At 36.9% G+C, this 26,750-nt stretch overlaps 1 protein-coding gene and 1 pseudogene across 3 annotated transcripts in view; one reads left to right on the top strand and one right to left on the bottom strand.

The window, feature by feature from the left end:
* The window catches only part of SCAPER (S-phase cyclin A associated protein in the ER), a 539,336-nt gene that overhangs the window by 101,796 nt on the left and 410,790 nt on the right, over positions 1 to 26,750 (top strand). For all 3 annotated transcript variants that reach the window (XM_028092672.2, XM_028092676.2, XM_028092674.2), the window contains exon 9: positions 24,051 to 24,313. In XM_028092672.2, coding sequence (XP_027948473.2) covers positions 24,051 to 24,313 — 263 coding nt within the window. The remainder of the gene's footprint in view (positions 1 to 24,050; positions 24,314 to 26,750) is intronic.
* Positions 11,444 to 11,746, bottom strand: LOC114200523 (copper transport protein ATOX1 pseudogene; annotated as a pseudogene).

Raw genomic sequence — 26,750 nt, forward strand, 5'->3', positions numbered from 1 at the left:
TTCCACAGAACTCCCCAGAGGATAAAAAATTGCAAGCAGTTGTTTCTGGAAGTGAGGATAAAGGTAGGGATTATATGTTAGTCATCTCAAATTCTCCCCACTTGCCCTCAACTCTGAATAGTAGGATGACGGTATCTCCCTCACCCCAGCAGAATATTGGAGGTTTATTCTATATAGAACGTAAAAGAGATGGTGTCTTACCTGAAGGATATCAGGCACATTGGAAAGTTGGGAGTAATATTGATTATAAGTAGGTTAAGTGGAAGACTGCCTGTAGCAATAATGTTGAGATGCCTCATCCTTGTTTCTACTTCAAGCCCTCTTCTCCCGTTGAGCTTCCATGTTTGCAGATCAAGAGAATCCACACCTGAGGAACAAATCCAGATCCAGGGTAGATCATGAGATATTGGTCTTTGAGGCTGATACTGTAATTGGATGAGTGTCTGCTATTCTTAGGAGACTTGAGCAATCTGAAGCCAGATTGTGGACTATGGTAGATTATCTGCAAAGATGGGTGCCAGCAATTTCTCCCATTCCTCCCCATCCATTATCAAGTGGTGGAGTCTGTTTTTCCTCCCCGTGAATCTTTGGTTTGCCCTTGGACTTGATATGATCAGTAGAATGTGACGAGTGATTGGTAAATTCGCAGTCTAGCCTGTATGGGGTCTTGCAGCTTCCATTTTCTCCTTGTTGGAAGCCAGCTACCATGTAAAGAGGCCCAGCATAGGCCACTGAGTAATGAGAGAATATGTGAGGAGAAAGAGGCCATGAGAAGGAGAACCTAGCTATCTCAGCCAGCAACTGGTACCAAGGCTTTAGGCATGTGGTGAAGGCATCATGAACAGTCTGGCCTTAGGTGAGCCACTCTAGCTGATATGAGAGGAGACCTCCCTCCACTGAGCACTCCTCAGATTTCTGACTCAAAGAATTGCGTGGAAATAACATGGTTAGTGTTTTAAGATGCTAGGTTTTGGGCTTGGTATATAAAAATAGATAATGGGACTATCCAGTATTTGATAACATGAATTTTTATTTATTTATTTCAAGATTTTATTTATTTATTTGACAGAGAGAGACACAGCGAGAGGGAACACAAGCAGGAGTGGGAGAGGGAGAAGCGGGCTTCCCGCTGAGCAGGGAGCCCATTGCGAGGCTCTATCCCAGGACCCTGGGATCATGACCTGAGCTGAAGGCAGACACTTAACGACTGAGCCACCCAGGCACCCCAATAACATGAATTTTAGAAAGAGAGAGGAAGGAGGAAATCATGAAATTAAATAATGAAAGTAAATTTCCTTTAACAGAGGATATAAGTTTCTAGACCAAAAGGGCCCATTAAGTGCCCCACTACAGTGGATGAAAATAGAATGACACCAAAACATGTTAGGAAATTTATGAATACTACAGATGATGAGAGGCTTAAAATTAGAGAACATAGTCATTTTATATACAATTGACCAAGAATCAGAATGGCATCTGCTTCTGCTAAATTATCCCTAGAAGCCACAAGAAAATTGAGCAATGTTTTCAGAATTCTGAAGGAAAATGATTTCTAATCTAAAATTCTATGTTCAGCCAAATTATCCATTAAATCTGAAAGCAGGCTGAAGGTATTTTCATTCATGTAAGATCTCAAAATTTTTTTTTGCCTCCATGGACCCAATCACTGCTGGAGGATGCCAGCCCAGAAAGAGAGGCAAAGGTAATACTGTATGGTGGTAATCCCAGTATAATACCTGTGTACCGGGCCTAGGGAACAACCAATCCAGATTTTTGACGGTTACAGGGCTCTGGAAGAAAGGAATCCAGGATGATAAATGAAAATTTTAAAACAGCTGATGTATTTGCACACATCAAGAAGAGATTTAAGGGGCGCCTGGGTAGCTCAGTTCGTTAAGGGCCTGCCTTTGGCTCAGGTCATGATCCTAAGGTCCTGGGATCGAGCCCCGCATCAGGCTCCCTGCTCAGTGGGGGGCCTGCTTCTCCCTCTGCCTCTGCTCCTCCCCTCACCCATTCTCGTGCTCTCTCATTCTTGCTCTATCTCAAATAAATAAGTAAAATCTTAAAAATTTAAAATTTAGGAGAATTGGGGTTGATTTAATTCTAAGTGCAGTAGCAAATATTGGGATTATATAACAGAGAAAAGAAATAGGAAAATGCAGAGACTCACAGAAGAAGCACACCTGTAAATTGAGTCTGTGAAGGGATAGAGTGAATGATGTAAAAGTAACGTTTGAAGAGATAATCCCTAAGGATTTCCCCAAACTGTTGAAAAATCAGTTTTGTATTTAAGAAGCACTATGAACTCCAAGCAGGAAAAATAGAAAACAAATCTCATTTAGATGTAATATAATAAAAATACTAAAAATCAGGGAAAGAGAAAATCTTTACAAGTAGAACCAAAAAAAAAAAAAAAGACTGCAGTTGACCGTGAATAATCCTTGAAAATTCATATATAACTTTTGTCTCCCCCAAAACTTAATAGCCTGTTGTTGACTACAAGCCTTACTGACAACATGGTCAACACATACTTTGTATGCTTTATGTATTATATACTGTATTCTTACAATAAAGGAAACTAGAGAAAAAATGTTTATTAAAATCATAAGAACAGATAGACTTATAGTACCATACCAAAAGGAATCCATGTTTAAGCAGACCCACACAGTTTAAAATCATGTTTTCTTAAGGTTAGCTATACTTTCAAAGGAGCAAGAGTAAGTTGATAGCTGATGGAAGCCAGATGACAGTGACATCTTTCAGATGCTGAAAGAAAATAATTGACAAAACAGAATTCTATATCCAGCAAAAAAGTGAATTCCAGATAAATAAAAATTGAAAGAACTTGAAATCAGTAGAATTACACTAAAAGAAGAATTACAGAGTTTTTCAGGTTAAGGGAAAGAGATCCCAAATTGAAACCCAGGAATGCCTAAAGGAATGAACACTGGGAGGAGTAAACATGTGGAGCGCAATAAATGTTTAGTATTGGCTGTTTCATAATGTTGTGCAAAGCTTGAAATACATACCAAATGAGAATTTCTGACAATATTCCAAATGGAGATTATATTTTTAAGGATCCTAGCATTTTCTTTGAAGTTACAAAAATACTGACTTGTACTAGACATTATAAGTCAAGGATGTATTTTGTATGTTCAAGAAAACCACAAAGGAGAGTAAAAGTTTAATTAATTGATTAATGCAAAAGAAGCCAAGAAAGGAAAAAAAAAAAAAGACATAAAACAGATGAGACAAAACAAAATTATAAATGGTAGAAGTAAATGCAAAAACATCAGTTCTTACATTAAAGGTAAATGGTCTATCTTTTTAATTTTAATTTAATTTTGTTTATATTCATATAACATACAGCATTTTATTAGTTTCAGAGGTAGAATTTAGTGATTCATCAGTTGGATATAACACCCAGTGCTCATTCCATCAAGTGCCCTCCTTAATGCCCATCACGCAGTTACCCCATTCCACACCCTTCTCCCCTCCAGCAACCCTTAGTTTTTTTCCTATAGTTAAGAGTCTCTTACGGTTTGTCTCCTTCATTATTTTCATCTTGTTTTATTTTTCCCTCCCTTCCCCTGTGATCTTCTGTTTTTTTCTTAAATTCCACATGTGAGTGAAATCATATGACAATTGTCTTTCTCTGATTGACTTATAGATACCCTCTAGTTCCATCCACGTTGTTGCAAATGGTAAGATTTCATTTTTTTGATGGCTTAGTAATATTCCATGCATATATCTATATCACACCTTCTTTATTCATCTGTCAGTGGACATCTGGGCTCTTTACATAGTTTGGCTATTGTGGACATTGCTGCTATAAACATTGGGGTACAGGTGCCCCTTCAAATCACTGTTTGTATCCTTTGGGTAAATACGTAGTAGTGCAATTGCTGGGTTGTAGGGTAGGTCTATTTTTATCTTTTTGAGGAACCTCCATACTGTTTCCAGAGTAGCTGTACCAGCTTGCATACTCACCAAGATTGTAAGAGGGTTCCCCTTTCTCTGTGTACTCACCAACATCTGCTGTTTCCTGACTTGTTAATTTGAGCCATTCTCACTGGCGTAAGGTGGTATCTCATTGTGGTTTTGATTTGTATTTCCCTGATGCCAAGTGATGTTGAGCATCCTTTTTGTGTGTCTGTTGGCCATTTGCATGTCTTCTTTGGAGAAATGTCTGTTCATGTCTTCTGCCCATTTCGATTGGATTATTTGTTCTTTGGGTGTTGAGTTTGATAAGTTCTTTATAGATTTTGGATACTAGCCCTATATCTTACATGTCATTTGCAAATATCTTCTCCCATTCTGTCAGTTGTCTTTTGGTTTTGTCCACTTGTTTCCTTTGCCATGCAGAAGTTCTTTATCTTGATAAAGTCCTAATAGTTAATTTTTGTTTTTGTTACCCTTGCCTTTGGAGATGTGTCTAGCAAGAAGTTGCTGTGACCGAGGTCAGAGAGGTTGCTGCCTGTGTTCTCTAGGATTTTGGTTTGGATTCCTGTCTCACATTTAGGTCTTTCATCCATTTTGAGTCTATTTTTGTGTATGGTGTAAGGAAATGGTTCAGTTTCATTCTTCTGCATGTGGCTGTCCAAATTTCCCAACACCATTTGTTGAAGAGACTGTCTTTTTTTCAGTGGGTATTCTTTCCTGCTTGGTTGAAGATTAGTTGGCCATAGAGTTGAGGGTCTGTTTCTGGGGTCTCTGTTTTGTTCCATTGATCTGTCCATCTGTGTTTGTGCCAGGTCCATACTGTCTTGATGATGACAGCTTTGTAATAGAGCTTGAAGTCTGGAATTGTGATGCCACCAGCTTTGGTTTTCTTTTTCAACATTCTTTTGGCTATTTGGGGTCTTTCTGGTTCCATACAAATTTTAGGGTTATTTGTTCCAGCTCTGTGAAAAATGTTGACGGTATTTTGATAGGGATTGCATTGAATGTGTACATTGCTCTGGATAGCATAGACATTTTAATAATAATTGTTCTTGCATTCAGTGAGCGTGGAATGTTTTTCCATTTCTTTGTGTCTTCCTCAGTTTCTTTCATAAGTCTTCTATAGCTTTCAGAGTACAGATCCTTTACCTCTTTGGTTAGGTTTATTCCTATATATCTTACAGTTTTTGGTGCAGTTGCAAATTGGATCGATTCCTTAATTTCACTTTCTTCTGTCTCATGTTTGTGTATAGAAATCCGACTGACTTTTGTGCATTGATTTTATATCCTGCCATGTTGCTAAATTCCTATATGAATTCTAGGAATTTTTGGGTGCAGTCTTTTGGGTTTTCAACATAGAGTATCATGTCATCTGCAAAGAGTGAAAGTTTGACTTCTTTGCCAATTTGTATGCCTCTTATTTCTTTTTGTTGTCTGACTGCTGAGGCTAGGACTTCTAGTACTATGTTGAACAACAGTGGTGATAGTGGACATCCCTGCCATGTTCCTGATCTTAGGGGAAATTCTCTCAGTTTTTCCTTATTGAGTAGGATATTCGCTGTGGGTTTTTCATAGATGGCTTTTATGATATTGAGGTATATTCCTTCCATTCCTACACTGGAGAGTTTTAATCAAGAATGGATGCTGTATTTTGTCAAATGCTTTTTCTGCATTGAGAGGATCATAGGATTCTTGTCCTTTCTTGGATTAATGTGGTATGTCATGTTGATTAATTTGCAGATGTTGAACTACCCTTGCAGCCCAGGAATAAATCCCACTTTGGTCCTGGTGAATAATCCTTTTAATGTACTGTTGGATCCTATTGGCTAGTAACTTGGTGAAAATTTTTGCATCCATGTTCATCAGGGATATTGGTCTTTAATTCTTTTTGTTCAGGTCTTTGGTTTTGGGATCAAGGTAATGCTGACCTCATAGAATGTGTTTGGAAGTTTTCTTCCATTTCTGTTTTTTGAAACAGCTTCAGAAGAACAGATTAATTCTTCTTTAAATGTTTGGTAGAATTCTGCTGGGAGGCCATCTGGTCTTGGACTCTAGTTTTTTGGGAAATTTTTGATCACTGCTTCCATTTCTTTGCTGGTTATGGGTCTCCTCAGGTTTCTATTACTTTCAGTTTTGGTAGTTTTTATGTTTCTAGGAATGCATCCATTTCTTCCAGATTGCCTAATTTGTTGACATATAGTTGCTCATAATATGTCCTTATAATTGTTTGTATTTCTTCAGTGTTGGTTGTGACCTTTCCTCTTTCATTCATGATTTATTTGGGCCCTTTCTCTTTTCTTTTTGATAAGTCTGGCTAGGGACTTATCAATCTTGTTTATTCTTTCATAGAGCCAGTTCCTAGTTTTGTTGATCTGTTCCACTTTTTTTTTTTTAATTTCTATTTCATTGATTTCTTCTCTTCTGCTTGGTTTAGGCTTTATTTGCTGTTATTTTTTCACCTCCGTTAGGTGTAAGGTTAGCTTGTGTATTTGAGTCTTGTTTCTTGAGGAAGGCTTGTGTTGGTATATACTTGCCTCTTAGGACTGCCTTTGCTGCATTCCCAAGGTTTTCAACAGTTGTGTTTTTTTTTTTAATTTTTTATTGTTATGTTAATCACCATATATTACATCATTTGTTTTGGTGTAGTGTTCCATGATTCATTGTTTGTTCATAACACCCAGTGCTCCATGCAGAATGTGCCCTCTTTAATACCCATCACCAGGCTAACCCATCCCCCTACCCTCCTCCCCTCTAGAAACCTCAGTTTGTTTTTCAGAGTCCATCATCTCTCCTCAGCAGTTGTGTTTTCATTTTCATTTGCTTCTATGAATTTTTTCAATTCTTTAATTTCCTGGTTGACCCATTCATAGGATGCTCTTTAACCTCCATGTATTTGTGTACCTTCCAAATTTTCTTTTATGATTGGGTTCAAGTTTTAAAGCATTGTGGTCTGAAAATATGCAGGGAGTAATCCCAATTTTTTCGTACTGGCTGAGACCTGATTTGTGACCCACTATGTTATCTATTCTGGAGAATGTTTCATGTGCACTGGAGAAGAATGTGTATTTTGTTGCTTTAGGATGGAATGCTCTGAATATATCTGTGAAGTCCATCTGGTCCAATGTGTCATTCAAAGCCCTTGTTTCCTTGTTGATCTTCTGCTTAGATGATCTGTGAGTGGAGAGTGTTAACATCCATTACTGAGTGGAGTGTTAACGTCCCCTACTATTATTGTTTTATTATCAATGTGTTTCTTTAATTTTGTTAATTAGTTTATTTAATTGGCTGCTCCCAATATAGGAACATAAATATTTACAATTATTAGATCTTCTTGTTGGATAGACCCTTTTATTATGATATAGTGTCTTTCTTAATGTCTTTTTTTTATGTTATGTTAGTCACCATATAGTACATTATTAGGTTTTGTGTTTTTTTTTAAAAGATTTTATTTATTTATTTGAGATAGAGAGAGAGAGTGAGAGAGCACAAGCAAGGGGAGCAGCAGAGGAAGAGGGAGAAGCAGACTCTCCACTGAGCAGGGAGCCCATTGAGGGGCTCGATCCCAGGACGCTGGGATCATGACCTGAGCTGAAGGCAGATGTTTAACCGACTAAGCCATGCAGGCGTCCCAGTACATCATTAGTTGTTGATGTGTAGTGTTTCATGATTCATTGTTTACATATAACACCCAGTGCTCCATGCAATACATGACCTCCTTAATACCCATCACCGGGCTAACACATCTCCCACCCCCCTCCCCTCTAAAACTCTCAGTTTGTTTCTCAGTCCGTAGTCTCTCGTGGTTCGTCTTCCTCTCTGATTCTCTTCCCCTTCATTTTTCCCTTCCTTCTCCTAATGTCCTCCATGCTATTCCTTATGTTCCACAAATAAGTGAAACCATAGGATAATTGACTTTCTCTGCTTATTTCACTTAGCATAATCTCCTTCAGTCCCATCCATGTTTATGTATTACAGCCTTTGGTTTAAAATCTAATTTCTTTGATATAAGGATTCCTCTCCCAGCTTTCTTTTGAAGTCCACTAAATGCAAATGGTCTAAATATTAAATTTTTGAAATTATAGTTGCATTAAAAATAATGCTCGAGTGTGTTCAGCTTAAAGTGATATACCTTCAATTTGAAAACGTAGAAAAGGCAAAAGAAGAAGATGGGAAAATATATTCTATACATGTCCTATTCAAATTAATCGTGGTGTTCCTTTATTCCCAGACAAAATAGATACAGTATCCAAGAAACATTTTAAAGAGAAATATTTTTTTAACTATTTGTTTAAAACATTTTATTGACTTATTTATTTGAGAGAGCACATGTGAGCACAGAGGGAGAGGCAGATGCCCTGCTGAGCAGAGAGCAGGATGTGGGACTTGATCCCAGGACACTGAGATCATGACCTGAGCCGAAGGCAGATGCTTAACCATCTGAGCCACCACCCAGGCGCCCCTATTTTTTTAATTATTGAAGGAGTATTTTAACAGAATTGGAAAATAATTCTTAAATATAAAGCAAAAACTGACGTAATTGAGAGGAAAAATGGAAAAATCTATACTCATACTATGAGATTTTAACATAACTGTCTCAACACTGATAGTATAAATAAACAAAAATCAAGATATCTAAACAATGTGATTAATGAACCTGGTATAATTGATATGTCTAACAAATATGCTTATTCTTTTCCATTTTTTTCTTTTGATCCTTCAACTTGGAAACTTTTTACTGACATGTCTTCTAGTCCACTAATCCTCTGTTCTGTATGTCTAATCCATATTTTCTTAAAGATATTAGTAATAGCTATTTTGAAAAGTCTGTGTCTGAAAATTAAAAATTAAAATATCTGAACTACCTGTGGGCTTGTTACTTTAAAAACATTTTGGGGGAGTTCTCAGGTATTTGATCTTTTTTTTTTCTTTTTTTTTTAGCATGCTTCATAATATTTAATTGAATGTTTAACATGGTGTATTTAAAATTACAGAGGCTCCTTTCAAAAATATTGTTGTTTTTCTTCTGGCAAGAAGATAGAGTTTAAGCAGTTTACCTTAATCCTTTAAGGTTTGGTTTGAGGTTTTATTAAAATTGATGTGTTTCAGTTTTGTCCTTATTCCTTTTGGATCTTAACTGAAAATCTGGGGTGTTTGCCATGACTACTATATTCTTTAATTCCTTAGCACTCTACAGTTGATATAATATGTGCTTAGCTCATTAGCATTCCAGCTCCTTCTTTTTGCTGGGTATCAAAGTTTAGTAGTTGTCAGACTCCTAAGGGAAGGTTAAATGCAATTCCTGCCTCTCCAAGTTTTTTGCCCTGAAGTCTCAGTTATTTTAGACTCATTGAACTCTAGTATTTGTTTCATCTAGACAGGACTACTGGTTTCTGCTAGGAGTCACTTCCCCTGCATTGTGAATTTGAAATGACTTCAGGAAAAAATTCTATGGTGAATGTTCAGGAAAAAATTCTATGGTGAATGTGGATCTCATGTTGTCCTTCGCTTTTCCAGGAATCTTGCCTATCTTGGTTGCTTTCCAATGCCTTTAGACAGTTCACATATGTAGTTTGCCTAGCTTTTATAGTTGTGTTTGGCATGAAGAGGGTTAATTTTGATGTAGACTACTTTGTCATGGTAGTAACTGTAAGTACAAATATATATCCAAGTACACATGGAACAGTTACCAAAATTGACACATGCCAAGCCATTGAACAAATTTCACAAAATTTTAGATGATTGAACTCATTTTGTCTTCTTGAACACCGTGGAATTGTTAGAAATCAATTTAAAAAGATAGCCATATAATTCTCAATTTTTTGGAATTTTGGAATATATTTCTGAATAATCCATGAGTCAGAGAAGAAATCGTAATAAAAATTATAAAATGGGAAGTCAGTGAAAATTAACATTTAAAATCTTGTGGGTTTAAGGTAATGCTGTGCTTTGAGGAAAATTTCTAGCCTCAATTTCATATATTAGAAAAAAAGAAAACCTATCTCTGGAAATTAGAAAAGAACAAGTTAAACCTGTGGAACATAAGGAAGGAGAAAGATACAGGTGAGAATTGAGAAAATCAGCAGAGCCAAAAGATAATCCTTTGAATAGGCTAATAAAATTAACAGACTTCTAATACTGATTATGAAAAAAGAGGAGACAAGATATAATACCAGGTATGAGATAAGGGTATGAGTCGAGATCCCACGGATATTAAGAAGATAGTAAGATGATATTATGAACAATTTTATATGCTAAATTTAGAAACAGAAGAAAATGACAAATTTTTTGAATAAGACTATGTAGCCAAACTTTCATAGCAGGAATGAGAAAAACTTGAAGGAATTTAATAAGTATTTTTTAAAAATCTGAGTGTATAATTAATATTTTTTCACAAAGAAAATTCCTGATCAAGATGGCTTACTTGTGAATTCTTTCAAATTTTGAAGGTAAAAATAACATAAATCATATAAAAACTCTTACTGAGAATAAAAAAGTGGATCTTGTTTTATGATGCCAGCATAACCTAATAAAGGATATTATAAAATAGAACATTTTCTTTTGAACAATGATAAATTATAAACAGAATATTAATGCATTAAATATAGTGATAAGTAAAAATGGTAATACATCAGTCATGTTGGGATTATTTTGTTACTTTTCAATTATTGGTTGTATTAATTTGAATTTAGTGCTACTGTATTAATGACATTTGTAAAATTTTAAAATTTGTACAAGTCTGGAGTGTAAAAACCATGGTATGAAATATAATTTTGATTTTGTATACTTACAAGATTATTCTAAGTATTTAGAAGCTCTCTGACAGGTTAATTGCATGATTTGCTATTCTTAACAAGCATTCTTCATTATGCGAATAATTTTTCAATATGGTTTTTACTGAAGGGTCCTTAAAAATGTAATTTGTTCATAGCTAATTTCTTAGTGTCTAAGAAACCTGTGTTATAGTTTCTGTTTTGATACATTCCTCTGACTTGCTTCAGTTATTTCACTTTTTCTTTTTATTACATTATAGTGTTTGTGTTGGCCATCATATTGGTTATGGACTAGGTTCAAGTGTTAAGCAGTATTTCTTTATATAAGAAAGCTTTGAAAGAGGGTTGTTTTTCTTTCCTTTCAAAAGTAAAGTTATTAATCATACTGCTTCTAAGGGTGAGCCAGTTAAATTAAGTGGAAACTGAAATCTTTTGTTAAACTTAATTTCATAATTTAGTTGTTTTTTTATCTTTTGTCATGTATGATTTAGTTGTTTTTTTATCTTTTGTCATGTATGATTTAGTTGTTTTTTTTTCTTTTGGCATGTATGATTTTTATAAGGTTGATTTTATATTTTTAAATATGTATTAAATGTTAAAACAATTAAATATTAAATATAAATTAAATATATATATTTATTCTCCCTCACCACCCCAACAAAAATGCCTCAGCTTTATTGCAGGGAAGCCAGGGAGGAGCAGCACAGTGAGGGTCTCTGCAGGAACTCCCATCACTGAGCAGGACTTCCAGGCCCCAGGTCTGTCTGCAAGTGAGGAGAGGATAAGTGTCCTGCCCCCCATCTTGGGCCAAGGGTTCTAGACTCTTGCTTCCTGGGGCTGAGGTAGGAAATAGCCTTGCCTGTTTTCCCCAGGGTCTCCAACAGTGTCCACACTGTGCTCAGAGTTGATGCAGACCTTCTTGTTGGGCATGTCAGTGTCAAACTCAACTCCTTGTTGAGCTTGTTGAGCACCTGACTGGCTGCATTAGAGCAGCCTTCACAGGTCTCATCCTCGGAGAACTTGTGCTTTGACATGACGATATGGATGTGGTGGTGATGGTGGCGACCCCTCTCATTTATATATTTATTTATTTATTTATTTTTAATTATGTTAAGTTAGCCACCATACGGTACATCATTAGTTTTTTATGTAGTGTTCAGTGATTTATTAGTTGCGTATAACACCCAGTGCTCATTACAACATGTGCCTCTTTAATACCCATCACCTGGCTACTCCATCCCCCCACATCCCTCCTCTCTGAAACCCTCAGTTTGTTTCCCAGAGTCCATAGCCTCTCATGGTTTGTCTCCCTCTCTGATCCCCCTCTTCATTTTTCCCTTCCTTCTCCTAATGTCCTCCGTGCTATTCCTTATGTTCCACAAATAAGTGAAACCATATGATAATTGTCCTTCTTTGCTTGACTTATTTCACTTAGCATAATCCCCTTCAGTTCCCTCCATGTTGTTGTAAATGGTGGGTATTCTGAATAACATTCCATTGTATATATGAACCACATCTTCTTTATCCATTCATCTTGGCTCTTTCCACAGTTTGGCTTTTGTGGACATTGATGCTATGAACATCGGGGTGCATGTGCCCCTTCTTGTCACTACATCTGTGTCTTTGGAATAAATACCTAGTAGCGCAATTGCTGGGTCATAAGGTAGCTGTATTTTTAATGTCTTGAGGAACCTCCATATTGTTTTCCGGAGTGGCTGTAACACCAGCTTGCATTTCCACCAAGAGTGTAAGAGGGTTCCCCTTTCTCCACATCCTCGCCAACAATTGTTGCTTCCTGACTTGTTAATTTTTGTCAGTCTAACTGGTGTAAGGTGGTGTCTCAGTGTGGTTTTGATTTGAATTTCCCTGATGGCTAATGATGTTGAACATTTTTCATGTGTCTGTTAGCCATTTGTATATCTTCTTTGGAGAAGTGTCTGTTCAGGTCTTCTGCCCATTTTTTGACTTGATTATTTGTTGTGTGGGTGTTGAGTTTGAGAAGTCCTTTATATATCTTGGATACCAGCCCTTTATCTGTACTGTCATTTGCAGATATCTTCTTCCATTCCGTGGGTTGCCTCTTTGTTTTGTTGACTGTTTCCTTTGCTGTGCAGAAGCTTTTTATCTTAATGGAGTCCCAAAAATAAGCTTATTTTTGCTTTTGTTTCCCTTGCCTTTGGAGACATGTCTTGAAAGAAGTTGCTGTGGCTGATGTCGAAGAGGTAACTGCCTATGTTTTCCTCTAGGATTTTGATGGATTCCTGTCTCACATTGAGGTCTTTCATCCATTTTGAGTTTATCTTTGTGTATGGTATAAGAGAGTGGTCGAGTTTCATTCTTCTGTATGTAGCTGTCCAATTTCCCCAGCACCATTTATTGAAGAGACTTTTTTCCATTAGATATTTTTTCCTGGTTTGTTGAAGATTATTTGACCATAGAGTTGAGGTCCGTTTCTGGAGACTCTGTTCTGTTCCACTGATCTATGTGTCTGTTTTTTGTGCCAACACCATGCTGTCTTGGTGATCACAGCTTTGTAATATAGCATGAAGTCAGGCAACATGGTGCCCGCAGCTTTGTTTTCTTTTTCAAATTTCCTTGGCGATTTGGGGTCTTTTCTGGTTCCATACAAATTTTAGGATTGTTTGTTACAGCTCTGTGAAAAATGTTGATGGTCTTTTGAAAGGGATTGCATTGAATATGTAGATTGCTCTGGGCAACATAGACATTTTATTTTTTATTTTTTAAAGATTTTTTTAATTTATTTGACAGAGATACAGCGAGAGAGGGAACACAAACAGGGGGAGTGGAAGAGGGAGAAGCAGGCTTCCTGCTGAGCAGGGAGCCTGACATGGGGTTCGATCCCAGGACCCTGGGATCATGACCTGAGTCAAAGGCAGATGCTTAACAACTGAACCACCCAGGCACCCCAGCATTGACATTTTAACAATGTTTATTCTTCTGATCCATGAGCATGGAATGTTTTTTCCATCTTTTTGTGTCTTCAATTTCTTTCATGAGTCTTCTGTAGTTCCTAGAGTATAGATCCTTTACCTCTTAGGTTAGGTTTATTCTGAGATACCTTATGGTTTTTGGTCCAATTTAAGTGGAATCGTTTGTCTAATTTCTCTTTCTACAGTTGCATTGTTAGTGTTCAAAAAAGCAACTGATTTCTGTGCATTGATTTTGTGTCCTTCACGATTACTGAATTGCTGTATGAGTTCTAGTAATTTGGGGGTGGAGTCTTTTGGGTTTTCCACATAAAGTATCATGTTATCTGCAAAGAGAGAGAGTTTGACTTCTTCTTTGCCAATTTGAATACCTTTTATTTCTTTTTGTTGTCTGATTGCTGTTGCTAGGACTTCTAGTACTATGTTGAAATAGTGGCGAGAGGGGGCATTCTTGGCGTGTTCCTGATCTTAAGGGAAAGGCTCTCAGCTTTTCCCCATTGAGGATGATATTCGCTGTGGGTTTTTCATAGATGGATTTTGTGAACTTGAGGAATGTTCCCTCTATCTGTATACTCTGAAGAGTTTTAATCAGGAAAGGATGCTGTATTTTGTCAGATGCTTTTTCTGCATCAATTAAGAGGACCATATGGTTCTTCTCGCTCCTCTTATTAAGGTGTTCTATCACATTGATTGATTTGCAAATGTTGAACCACCCTTGCATCCGGGGGATAAATCTCACTTGGTTGTGGTGGATGCTTCTTTTAATGTATTGTTGGATCCTATTAGCTAGGATTTTGTTGAGGATTTTGGAATCCTTACTCATCAGGAATATCGGTCTGAAATTCTCCTTTTTGATGGGGTCTTTGCCTGGTTTAGGGATTAAGGTAATGCTGGCCTCATAGAATGAGTCTGGAAGCTTTCCTTCTGTTTCTATTTTCTGAAACAGCTTCAGTAGAATAGGTATTATTTCTTCTTTGAATGTTTGGTAGAATTCCCCAGGGAATCCATCAGGCCCTGGACTCTTGTTTTTTGGGAAGTTTTTGATCACTACTTCAATATCGTTACTGGTTATTGGCCTATTCAAGTTGTCAATTTCCTCCTGTTTCAGTCTTGGGAGTTTATAGGTTTCCAGAAAGGCGTCCATTTCATCCGGGTTGCTCAGCTTATTGGCATATAGTTGATAATAATTTCTAATAATTGTTTCTATTTCCTTGGTGTTAGTTGTGATCTCTCCCCTTTCATTCTTAATTTATTAATTTGGGTCCTTTCTCTTTTCTTTTGGATAAGTCTGGCCAGTGGTTTATTGATCTTATTAATTCTTTCAAAGAACCAGCAAGTTTTGTTGATCTGATCTACTGTGTTTCTGGTTTCTAATTCATTGATCTCTGCTCTAATCTTAATTATTTCTCTTCTGATGCATGGCTTAGGCATCATTTGTTGCTTTTTCTCTAGTTCTTTAAGGGGTAGAGTTAGTTGGTGAATTCGGGATTTTTCTATTTTTTTGAGTGAGGCTTAAACGGCTATGTATTTCCCCCTTACGACTCCCCTTATCCCATAGGTTTTGGACAATGTGTTTTTGTTCTCATTGGTTTCCATGAATTGTTTAAGTTCTTTGATTTCCTGGTTGACCGAAACATTCTTGAGCAGAGTGGTCTTTAGCTTCCAAGTGTTTGAATATTTCCAAATGTTTTCTTGTGATTGAGTTCCAGTTTTAAAGCGTTATGGTCTGAGAATATGCAGGGAATAATCTCAGTCTTTTGGTATTGGTTGAGACCTGATTTGTGACCCAGTGTGTGGCCTATTCTGGAGAAAGTTGCGTGTGCACTTGAGAAGAATGAGTATTCTGTTGTTTTAGGGTGGAATGTTTTATATATATCTATGAAGTCCATCTGGTCCAGTGTGTCTTTCAGAGCTGTTTCTTTGTTGATCTTCTGCTTAGATGATCTGTCCAATGCTGAGAGTGGAGTGTTAAAATCTCCTATTAATGTATTATTATCAATATGGTTCTTTATTTTGGTTGACAGTTGGATGGTCCCATGTTGGGGGCATAGATATTTACAATTGTTAGATCTTCTTGTTGGATAGACTCTTTAAGTATGATATAGTGTCCCTCTACATCTCTTACTGCAGTCTTTAGTTTAAAATCTAATTTGTCTCATCGGAGAATTGCTACACCAGCTTTCTTTTGAGGACCATTGGCATGATAAATGGTTCTCCATCCCCTCATTTTCAATTTGGAGGTATCTTTAGTTTCAAAATGAGTCTCTTATAGACAGCTATGGAAGGGTGGTTTCTTTTTATCCATTCTTCAACCCTGTGCCATTTCATGGGAGCATTTAGGCCGTTCATTTGAGAGTGACTATTGAAAGATGATTTTATTGCCATTATATTGCCTGTGAAGTCCCTGTTTCTGTAGATTGTCTCTTTAAATTTCTGGTCTCTATTACTCTTGGGTTCTTTCATTTTTTATAGAAGCCCTGTTAATATTTCTTGCAGGGCCAGCTTGGTGGTCACATATTCTTTTAGTTTCTGCCTGTCCTGGAAGCTCCTTGTCTCTCCATCCATTCTTAATGACAGCCTTGCTGGATAAAGTATTCTTGGCTGCATGTTCTTCTCATTTAGTACACAGAATATATCTTGCCAGCCTTTCCTGGCTTGCCAGTTCTCTGTGGACAGGTCTGATGTTATTCTAATGTTCCTCCCTCTGTACATAAGAAATCACTTCCTCCTAGCTTCTCTCAGGATAGTTTCCTTGGCTCTAAGATTTGCAAACTTTGCTATTATGTCCCGGGACGTTGGTCTGTTCTTACTGATCTTGGAGGGGTCCTGTCTGCCTATTGGACACAAATGCTTGTTTCCTTCCCCAGATTAGCAAGTTCTCAGCTACGATTTGCTCAAACATACATTCTAGTCCTTTCTCTCCACCCCCTCAGGGATCTCATGAATTCTGATATTTGAATGTTTGATTTCTCTAATTCTGTTCTCATGGGCTTCTAGGTGTGTATCCCAGTTATCCTCAGCCTCCTTCCTTTCTATCATCTTATCTTCTATCTCACTAATTTGTTCTTCTGCCTCATTTACCTGTTAGGGTATCTAATTTAGACCGCATCTCTTAGCATTTTTAAGTTCAGCCTGATTAGATCTCATTTCTGCCCTTAGAGATTCTGTATTGTTGCTAATATTTTCCTCAAGCCTAGATATCAGCTTCATAATTGCTACTCTGAAGTCTTTCTCTGACATCTTGCTTATATCTATATCCATTAGGTCTGTGGCAGAGGCCATTGTCTCTGGTTCTTTTCTTTATTGGGAGTTCATCCTCCTAGTCATTCTGTTGAGGGGTGGTTGAGGTGTGCACGGTATTAACCACGACCCAAACAAGATGCACCCATTTTATAGAGACTCTAGGGTTGTCGACCTCTTGTTCTTCCAGCCTGTCTTCTGGGGGGGGACCTGCCCCACTGTTTCTCAGTTAACCCTGTGTGCGCAGAGTTGCCCTTCCCCCTGTGTGGGGGTGGAGCTGGGCTCAGTGGAAAGCAGTTTTTTGAGCTTTTCTTCTCCTAGGACCTTCAGAGTTTCTTCTGAGAGTCAGAGCAAAAATGGCCACACCCAAACCTCTGCCCGAGAGCAGAGAAATGCAGTCTGCTCTTCACTGAGCCCTCCAGGACACAGAGTCTCTGTTTCTGTATGTGCTGCTGAAAACTTCAGCCTCCCTCGGTGGTCATGCCCGCAGAAACTCTCCCAGAGTTTGACCCCAGGACCCGGGTGTGTCTCTGCCTTTTGTGCTTCTAAAACTGGGAGCTGTTCCCAGTCGGTGGATCCTGTCTGAGCACTGCTCTAAAGCCTTTCCGTGGCCGCTAATGCTCTTCGAGTTTTTGCCTGGTCCCCAGGGCAGGACCCTTTTGCGCTCTGGTGTTATATCACTTTCTGGGAGCCAGCTTATGTTGGCTCCCTCCCTCTTCTGCTTATCCTCCGAGATCTGCCCACAGACTCTACCTTTCCTGCCTCACCACCTTTGGAGTTTATCTGCTTGTAGAGATCCAGATATATATTCTTACATCTCATGCTAATGTCATGTGTGTTCAGAATGGTTTGGTAGATATCCTGCTAAATTCAGGGGACCAGTTGAAACAGGGTCCCCTATTGCTCCACCGTCTTGCCTGTTTCCTCTTTATATATATTTAGAAGAGAAATGTCCATTCACTGATGAATGGATAAGGAAGATGTGGTGTGTGTGTGTGTGTGTGTCTATATATATATGTATATATATATAGACACACATATGCATATATATGTGTAAATTGTTACAGCCAGTATGGAAAACAGTATGGGGTTTCCTCAAAAAATTAAAATAGAACTGCCATATGATCCAGCAATCCCACCTCTGGGTATATATCCAAAAGAAATGAAAACACTACCTTGAAAAGATACCTGTACTTGTTCATAGCAAGATTATTTACAATAGTCAAAACATAGAAACAATTTCAGTGCCCCTTGATCCATGAGATAAAGAATATTTGGGTAAAGAACATGTGGTATATATATATTTGAAAGTTGCTAAGAGAGTAAACTTAGACATTCTTATCTCAAGAAAAAAATATTTGTAACTGGATGAGGTGCTGGATATTAATTAAACTTATTTCAGTAATCATTTCTTGATATATACATATATCAAACAGTATGTTGTACCTTAAACTAATATGTTATATGTCAATTATATCTCAGTGGAACTGGAAAGAAAAAAAAGACATCTCATACCCTTTACTTAACACCCTTCTAGCCATGGATTCCACCAGTATTTTTTACTCTATTTTATTTAGCTATTCTGATAGGTATATTGTGATATCTCATTGCAGTTTTTAATTTGCATTTCTCCAATGGCTAGTGATGTTGAACATCTTTTGTGTACTTATTTGTCATTTGTATGTACCCTTCAGTGTAATGTTTGTTCACTTCTTTTGCCCATTTTCTACTTGTATTGTTTGTAATATTACTGTTGAATTTTTAGCATTATTTATATATTCTAGACATTAGTTCTTTGTTAGACTGTTTATCTTTTCATTCTCTTGATAGAGTTTGTTGCAGGGGAAAATTTTCAATTTTGATGAGGTCCATTAGGCCTTCTGTTTATGGATCATGCTTTTGGTGTCAAGTATAAGAACTCATTTGTCTAGCACATTCAAAAGATATTTTTTGTTTTGTTTTTCCTAAGGTTTTATAATTTTACATCTTAAATTAGTGACACATTTTGAGTCAATTTTTGGGTGAAGTGTGAGTTTTAGATGGAGGTTTACATTTTGCCTGTGAATGTCTTATTGCTCCACCACCATTTGTTAATATTCTCTTTTGAAATTTTTTCAGAAATCAGTTGGGCATATTTGTGTGGATATATTTCTGGGTTTTGTATTCTATTTCATTGATCTGTGTTCTGTTGTTCCACCCATACTGTACTGTCTTGATTACTCTTGCTCTGTGGTAAGCCTTATATTGAATAGAGTAATTGCTTTTACTTTATTCTTCTCCTTAAAAATTGTTTTTAGCTATTTTAGTCTGTGTCTTTCTATATAAATTTTAGAATAAGCTTCTCTAATATCTAAAAAAATGTTGCTGGGATTTTGATAGAAATTACATTAGAACTGTTGATCATTTAGAAAGAACCAACATTTTTACTATGCTGAATTTTCTAATCAGCATTTATTTTCTAATGGACATGATATGTATTTCCATTTATTAGGTCTTTTTTTATCAGCCTTTAAAATTTTTAGGATACACATACTATACCTTTTTTGTTAGATTTATTACTGAATATTTCATTTTCTTCAGTGTAATTGAAAATTTTTTTTAAAGATTTTTGAGAGAGAGAGAGCAAAAGTGGAGGGAAGGGGTAGAGGGAGAGGGAAAAGGGGACTGCCCAATGAGCAGGGAGCCAGATGTAGGGCTGGATCCCAGGACCCTGGGATCATGACTTGAGCTGAAGGAGATGCTTAACTGAGTGAGCCACCTAGGCACCCCAGTGTAATTGTAAATTGTTTTTAATTTCAGTTTCCACATGTTCACTGTTAGTATATACAAATGCAGTGGATTTGTGCCTGGACCTATATCCTACAACTTTACTGAATTTATGAATAATTCTGGATATTTTATGTGTATTCCCTGGGGTTTTCTTTCTCCCCCCCCCCCCCCCCAGGGTTTTCTCTGTAGACAATCATATCATCTGAAATTAGGGACAGTTTCATTTCTTTGCTTTATTTTTTTTCTTTTTAAGATTTTATTTATTCATTTGAGTGGGAGAGAGCATGAGTGGGGCTAGGGGCAGAGGGAGCGGGAGGAGAAGCAGACTTCCGCTAAGCAGGGAGCCTGACTCCAGGCTCAGCACCAGTACCCTGAGATCCTGACCTGAGACAAGGCAGATACATTAGGATTGAGCCACCCAGGTGCCCCTAGCTGTAGGCTTTTTGTAGATACTTTTTATCAAGTTGAGTAAGTTCCCCTGTATTGTAGTTTAATGAGTTTTTCTCTTGAATGGGTATTAGAGTTTGTGAAATACTTTTTAATATCAGTTGATAAGATCATATGATTTTCCTTGTTTAGTCTGTTGACAGTCGTGGATTGCATTGATTTTTTGAATGTTGAACCAGGTTTGCATACCTGAAATTAATTCCACTTGGTCATGGTTTGTAATTCTTTCTGTACATTGCTAGATTTGATATGCTGATATTTTGTTGATGATTTTTACATTTAAGTTCATGAGAAATATTGTTATTTAGTTTTATTTTTATGTACTGTCTGTGTGTGTTTTTGTATTAAGGTAAAACTAGGCTTATAACTTGGGGAGTATTCTCTCCTTTCAGTTTTCTTTCTTTCAATTTTCAGTTTGTGTAAAATTATTAATCCTTTTAAAAGTGTTTTGTAGAAATTGCCAGAGAAAATATCGGGCTGGAGATTTTTGGGGGGGAGCTTTTAAAGTACAAATTCAGTTTCTATAATAATTATGAGACTATTCAGATAGTCTGTTTCATCTTGGTTGAGTTTTGGTAGTTTGTATTTACTGCGGAATTTGTCCATAGAAGTTTATTTTATAGAATGAATATGGTCTATCATACTGAATGTTTTGTATATATTTGAAAAAATTTTTTTTTACTGTTGTTGAGTAGACTGTTCTGTATATGCTATTATTTCAAGTTGGTTGATTGTATGTTCAATTCTATATACTTGCTGATTTTTTTATCTAGTTCTGTCAGTTCCTGGGAGTGAGTTAGAAATTAAGTTATATGTTATCTACAAGAAATTCACTTAAATGCAAGGTCATAGGTAAATTCAAAATGAAAGTATAGAAAAAGATGCACCATGCAAATATTAGTAAGGAAAGCAGTAGTTATATTAATATCAGATATAGTAGACTTCAGAGCAAAGAAAACCACTAAAGAAATAAAGATACATTATATAATGATAAAAGCATTCCACAATGAAGATATACATCCCTGAACTCATTTTTTTATGATTCCATGTTGACATATTTATGGTGTTTTGGAGTATATTTTATTGTACAGGTTTTTTTTATAGTTGTTGTCTTAGGTACTCATTGTACATATGTTAAGTTATCATACTCTACTGGCTTTGATGTTTACCACCATGAGTGAAATGTAGAAACCTTCTAATTGTTTCCCTTTATTCTTGCTACTTCTATATGTAATTGTCTTAATTATATTGTTTCCTACATCAAATGGTGTTTTAATTTTTTGTTTTACTTTCAAACATGATTCAAGAAAATGAGAAGAATAGTTTATTCTATTTACCTCCATTTTTACTCATTTCAGTATTCCCTGTTTGATTTGTTTTAAACCACCTTCTCTTATTCATTTTTCTTTAGGGAGCTTCCTTTAGCCATTCTTCAATGGCAGGTTTGCCACTGATATGTTCTTTTTGTTTTTCCTCCATCTGAGAATGCCTTTATTTACTCTTCATTCCTGAGGGATATTTTCACTGGATATAGAATTTGCAATTGACATTCTTTCAGTCCCTGAAAAATGTGTCACTTCCTCCTAGCCAGCAATATTTCATATGAGAAATTTGCTGTCATTAGAATTTATGTTGCTCTGTGGATAATATATTTTTCCCTATGGCTGCTCTCAATAATTTTTCTTTTTTCTTTTTTTCAATGGTTTAATTATGTGTCTTAGCCTGGGCTTGGTGGGATATATTTCCTAATTTCTTGAATCTGTAGTTTTATGTCTTTCATTAAGCTTGGCTCATTTTCAGCCATTCTTTCTTCACATACTTCTTTAGTTCTACACTCTCTCTCCTCTCCTTCTGGGACTCTGATGACACACATTACCTCTTTTATTATTGGCCCACAGGTCCCTGAAACTCTGTTCTTTTTCCCAGTGACACTTTCCCAGCAAAATTGGGGCACCACCTTTTACCATCTCCTTGGCTCCTCCTGGTGGTATAAGCTCATCTCTTCTTTGGGTCCCCCTGAGCTATGGAGGGGCAAAGTGAAGGGAGGACAACTCACGCCATCTTGTTGCTGTAGAGTGAGGTGGAATCTTAGCTCCTGCTTGGCCCTGTTGATATCATGGTAAGGGGCAGGGAGATCCAAGTGCCAAGTAAATCTGCCTTCCACCACTTAATTTTGTTGTATTAATGTTGGTTGGGTGGAAACTCAGCTTCCTACAGGTATCTGCTGATATTGGTGGGCGGGGAGAACAGAATGTTGACTAGTCCCTATTTCACACTCTGCCTTTGATGCTGAATGGAAGTGGAGGCTGTGTTCACCATTTGGCCTGCTGACCCTGGGGTAGGGAGGACCACTTTCTACCAGTTCTGACTTCTACTGCCTCATTCAGTCTCATTTCTGCTCAGTGGGTTATGGAGGTTCATCTTCCCACTGGGCCACACTGACAGTAAGGGTGTGGGAAAGTGGAGTGATGAACAACTCCAGTTTCTGCTGTCTTATTTAATTCTGTCGATGCCAGTTGGAGGTGGAAGTTCAACTCACCATTCAGCTTTGCTGACACTACTTTGGTGGGGGAATTGGACCACTATCTGCTTCTGGTAGTTGGCAGTGGAACTTCAGGTCCCTGCTTACCCTATTGAAACCATAGGCACAGGATTTCCACTGATCTTCGACTGGAATAGAGTGAATATCTTCAAAAAGATTTTCTGTTTTGTTAGGCTTTTCTTTTCCTTGTCCTTTGGCTTGGCAAAACAGGTTTTGCTCATGCTTAGTTTGTTTATGCCTGTTGGTCCTCCGGGGTTGGAGGTTTGTATGGCGTCCTGTCTGGAGTATAATAAGGAAACCTAGAGAACTCACTGCTGTGCCGCTTTTTAAATCTCAGGGTCTCTTGGCAATCCTTGTACTTCTTTCTGTCTCTTAAAATCTTCCTAAGTTTATTTTATGTGTTTTGTCCAAGGCTTTCTCTTGTAAGAAGGAGGACCTGGAGATGACAGTGGGCTACTCCATCTTGGCCAGAACTGGAAGTCTTTGTATTAATTTTGAAAGAGTACAATTAGCCTATAAAATTTAAAAATTGTAGCTATATACATCACTGTAAACATATATACCTCAGCCTGTGACATTTTGAAACATTTCAGTGGAAGATTCTTATTTATTTTAGGATATTTTGCTGTGTAAACTTTGGATGCAGGTCCTCAGTTTCCTTGTATGTGTGGTGAAATATTGGATTAGATCCTCTAGGATTCCTTCAATTAATAGTCTATAGTCTTAATAGGTTTTTTTTAAGCCAAATGTATGTCATTAGTACTAGGATAGAGGAAAAAATCTCAGACTTTGGAGGTAGGCCTATGTTTGGATTTTGAAAGATAGAGAGGCAGTTTTTATGTAACCAATGGGACATGGACACCAGAACCAATTTGTCTGGACTTGCATCTTGGCTTTACCTTTTCTGGGTGTGCAACCTTGGGAAGTTACTTAATCTCTCTTTGTCTCATTTTTCTGAATGACAAATGGGGTAAATGAAATGACAAATGATAGATTTTACCAATGACAAATTTGGGATGATAGTTCTGGTATTACAAGGGTTGTTGTGAAGATTAGGAGTTATTCTGTGTAAAACACTTGGAACAATGTTAGCATATAGTACACACTGTATAAATGTTTATTATTTCTGACTCTGTGGCCTTATATCAGTCTTAATCTGAATCTCAGTCTTGTCATTTGTAAGATAGGGAAAATTATACCTACCCTACAGTGTAGTTGTATTAGATATTACACATGCACATGCACACATTATGCCTTGCACGATAATTAGTGTCATGTTTATATATTAGTTACATTTAATGGGAATTAGATTGTAAAATGTTTTTATTTTATAGATTTTTGAAAATATCATCTAAAGAAATCTTGATTTATTTCCTTCCCTCAACTGCATAGAACGGAAAGATCCTGAAGGATGGGAGACTGTTCAAAGAGGAAGGCCTGTTCGTTCACGATCAACAGCAGTGATGACAAAACTTTCAGTAGCAACAGAAACATTAAGGTCAAAGGATGACAGTGATAAAGAAAATATACATCTTTTACCTGATGAAAGCATACAGAAAGGTGAATTTGCTGGAGATGGACCTTCTGATACTATAGAATCTCGGTCCAAAGACTCCTTATACTCTTGTGACCATCCTCTTGCTGAAAGAACCCAGGTAGTACATTCTGAAAATCCTTTTATTGCCTTTTTATAAAAGATGTGTATATGCTGGAATGTCTTATTTTCGTACTTAACTTTCTATTGTGAAATATCTCAGATCTCTAGAAAAGTTACATGAATGAACAATGAACCCTCCTATACCCTTTACCTAGATTCACAGATTAACATTTGCCTCATTTTTTTCTTTTCTCTCTATATCAATATATCACAAACACATATTGTATGCTAAACATTTGAGAGTAATATGCAAACATCATAACCATTCACTTAAATAATCTCCAAGGAATAAAGAAACTCTTACTTAACCATTTTAATTGTAAAATTCAGGGAATTTAGCATCTATATAGTGTTTTCATTTAATTTATAATTCATATTCATGTCCCAGTAATTTCCTTATAGAATTTTTTCCCTGAGCCAGGATCCAATCTAGAATCGCACATTGTATTTAGCCTTTTCTTTTTTAAACATCTTTCACCTGGGACAGGTTTTCAGTTTATTTTTGTCTTTCACTGTTAATGTTTTTGAAGAATACATTGCATTTATTTTTTTGTAGAATGTTTTTCAGTTAGTTCATTATCCAAGTTAGCTTATGCATTTTTCACAGAAATAAAGTGAGTGCCCTTAGAGGGCATTTAGAGGCATAGGATATTAGTTTGCCCAAGTTTGTTGATTACTTCTTTTAAGTGATATCCTACTGCTTCATTTGGAGTGTTATTAAAAATGGTGATGAAAGAAAGGATCTTTTGGACTTGCTCTCCTTTTATGCCCTGCAATTCAAGTGTAGAATAATTTCCTAATATTTAATACAGTTCTTTAAAGCTGATATTCTAGGTATTTTTGCTATTAGTCCATTTGAAATTTATTTTCCTTATTTGATGAATGAATTTTTCAGGTATTTGTTTACATAGAGATTCATGTTCAACTAGTATAATTTTATGTAAAATGAAATATAAGAGATATTCTTTGATATGGCACAGGAGCTAAGTATAAAAGTGGAAGAATAGTTACAATATTTCTCACTTTAGAATAGTATCTGCTTTTTAAAGTTTTCTCTCTTTACCTCTAGGGTATTTATTTTTATTGGAAACTGTACTCAACTTCCATGTTTTTCTTCTTAATGATGATACTGGCTCTTAATTGTACATTGTTCCTGATGTTCTGTAACTCTTTAATGTATATATACCTACGTGAGATTGGAAGCTCCTTGTGAACAGTATCTTATGTTGCCTTTTAATTTCCCACATTATGGGGTGCCTGGGTAGCTCATTCGTTAAATGTCTGCCTTCGGCTCAGATCATGATCGCAGGGTCCTGGGATGGATCCCCGCATCGGGCTCCCTGCTCAGCAGGAAGCCTGCTTCTCCCTCTCCCACTCCCCCTGCTTGTGTTCCCTCTCTCACCGTCTCTCTCTCTCTGTCAAATAAAATAAATAAAATCTTAAAAAAAAAAATTCCCACATTATGGAGCAAGTCCTAAACGCATAGGAAATAATCAATAATTTTGTTGGATATGCCTTTAAGAAACCTTTTAATGTTAAACTTGATGAAGAAATCTCTCTCTCTTTTTTAAAATTGGTTTTTTTTTTTTTTTTAGATTTATTTATTTATTAGAGTGAGCCTGTGCACATGGGGGGGAGGGGCAGAGGGAGAAGGAGAGAATCTCAGGCAGACTCCCCGCTGAGCACAGAGCCCCACATAGGGCTTGATCTCATGATCCTGAGATCATGACCTGAACTGAGATCATAACCTGAACCGAGATCAAGAGTCAGACACTTAACCCTCTGAACTACCCAGGTGCCCCAAGAAATCTTTTTATATCACTTAGCATATAGTTCAGCTTCGTTCATCCTCATTTTTATGGCCTCTACTTGGGACCACGTCTTGGTAATAGCATTTTTAATTTTGGCCTGACTAGATTTTAGTTCTTTTATCTCTATGGTAAGGGATTCTCCAGTGTCTTCTATGCTTTTTTCAAGCCCAGCCTGTATCTTTATAATCATTGTTTTAAATTCTACTTCAGACATCTTACTTAGGTCTGTATTGATTAAATCTCTGGCAGTGAGTACTACCTCCTGTTCTTTCTTTTTGTGTGAATTTTTCCATTTTGTCCAGTAAAGAAAAGAAAGAGGAAAACCAGTAATAACAACAAAGACAACAGAAAAAATAACTTTTTTTTAAAAGATTTTATTTATTTATTTGAGAGAGAGAGAGAGAATGAGAGAGAGAGAGCATGAGAGGGGGTAGGGTCAGAGGGAGAAACAGACTCCCTGCTGAGCAGGGAGCCCGATGTGGAACTCGATCCCGGGACTCCGGGATCATGACCTGAGCCGAAGGCAGTCGCTCAACCAACTGAGCCACCCAGGCGCCCAAAATCACTTTTTGCTAACATATATTTTAGCTATAAAATTTAACAATGTAATAATTACGTTGGTTT

Source organism: Eumetopias jubatus, unplaced genomic scaffold, assembly GCF_037043125.1.
Source record: "Eumetopias jubatus isolate StellerSeaLion01/CBP00866 unplaced genomic scaffold, mEumJub1_p1.0 scaffold_7, whole genome shotgun sequence".
NCBI classification, from domain to species: domain Eukaryota; kingdom Metazoa; phylum Chordata; class Mammalia; order Carnivora; family Otariidae; genus Eumetopias; species Eumetopias jubatus.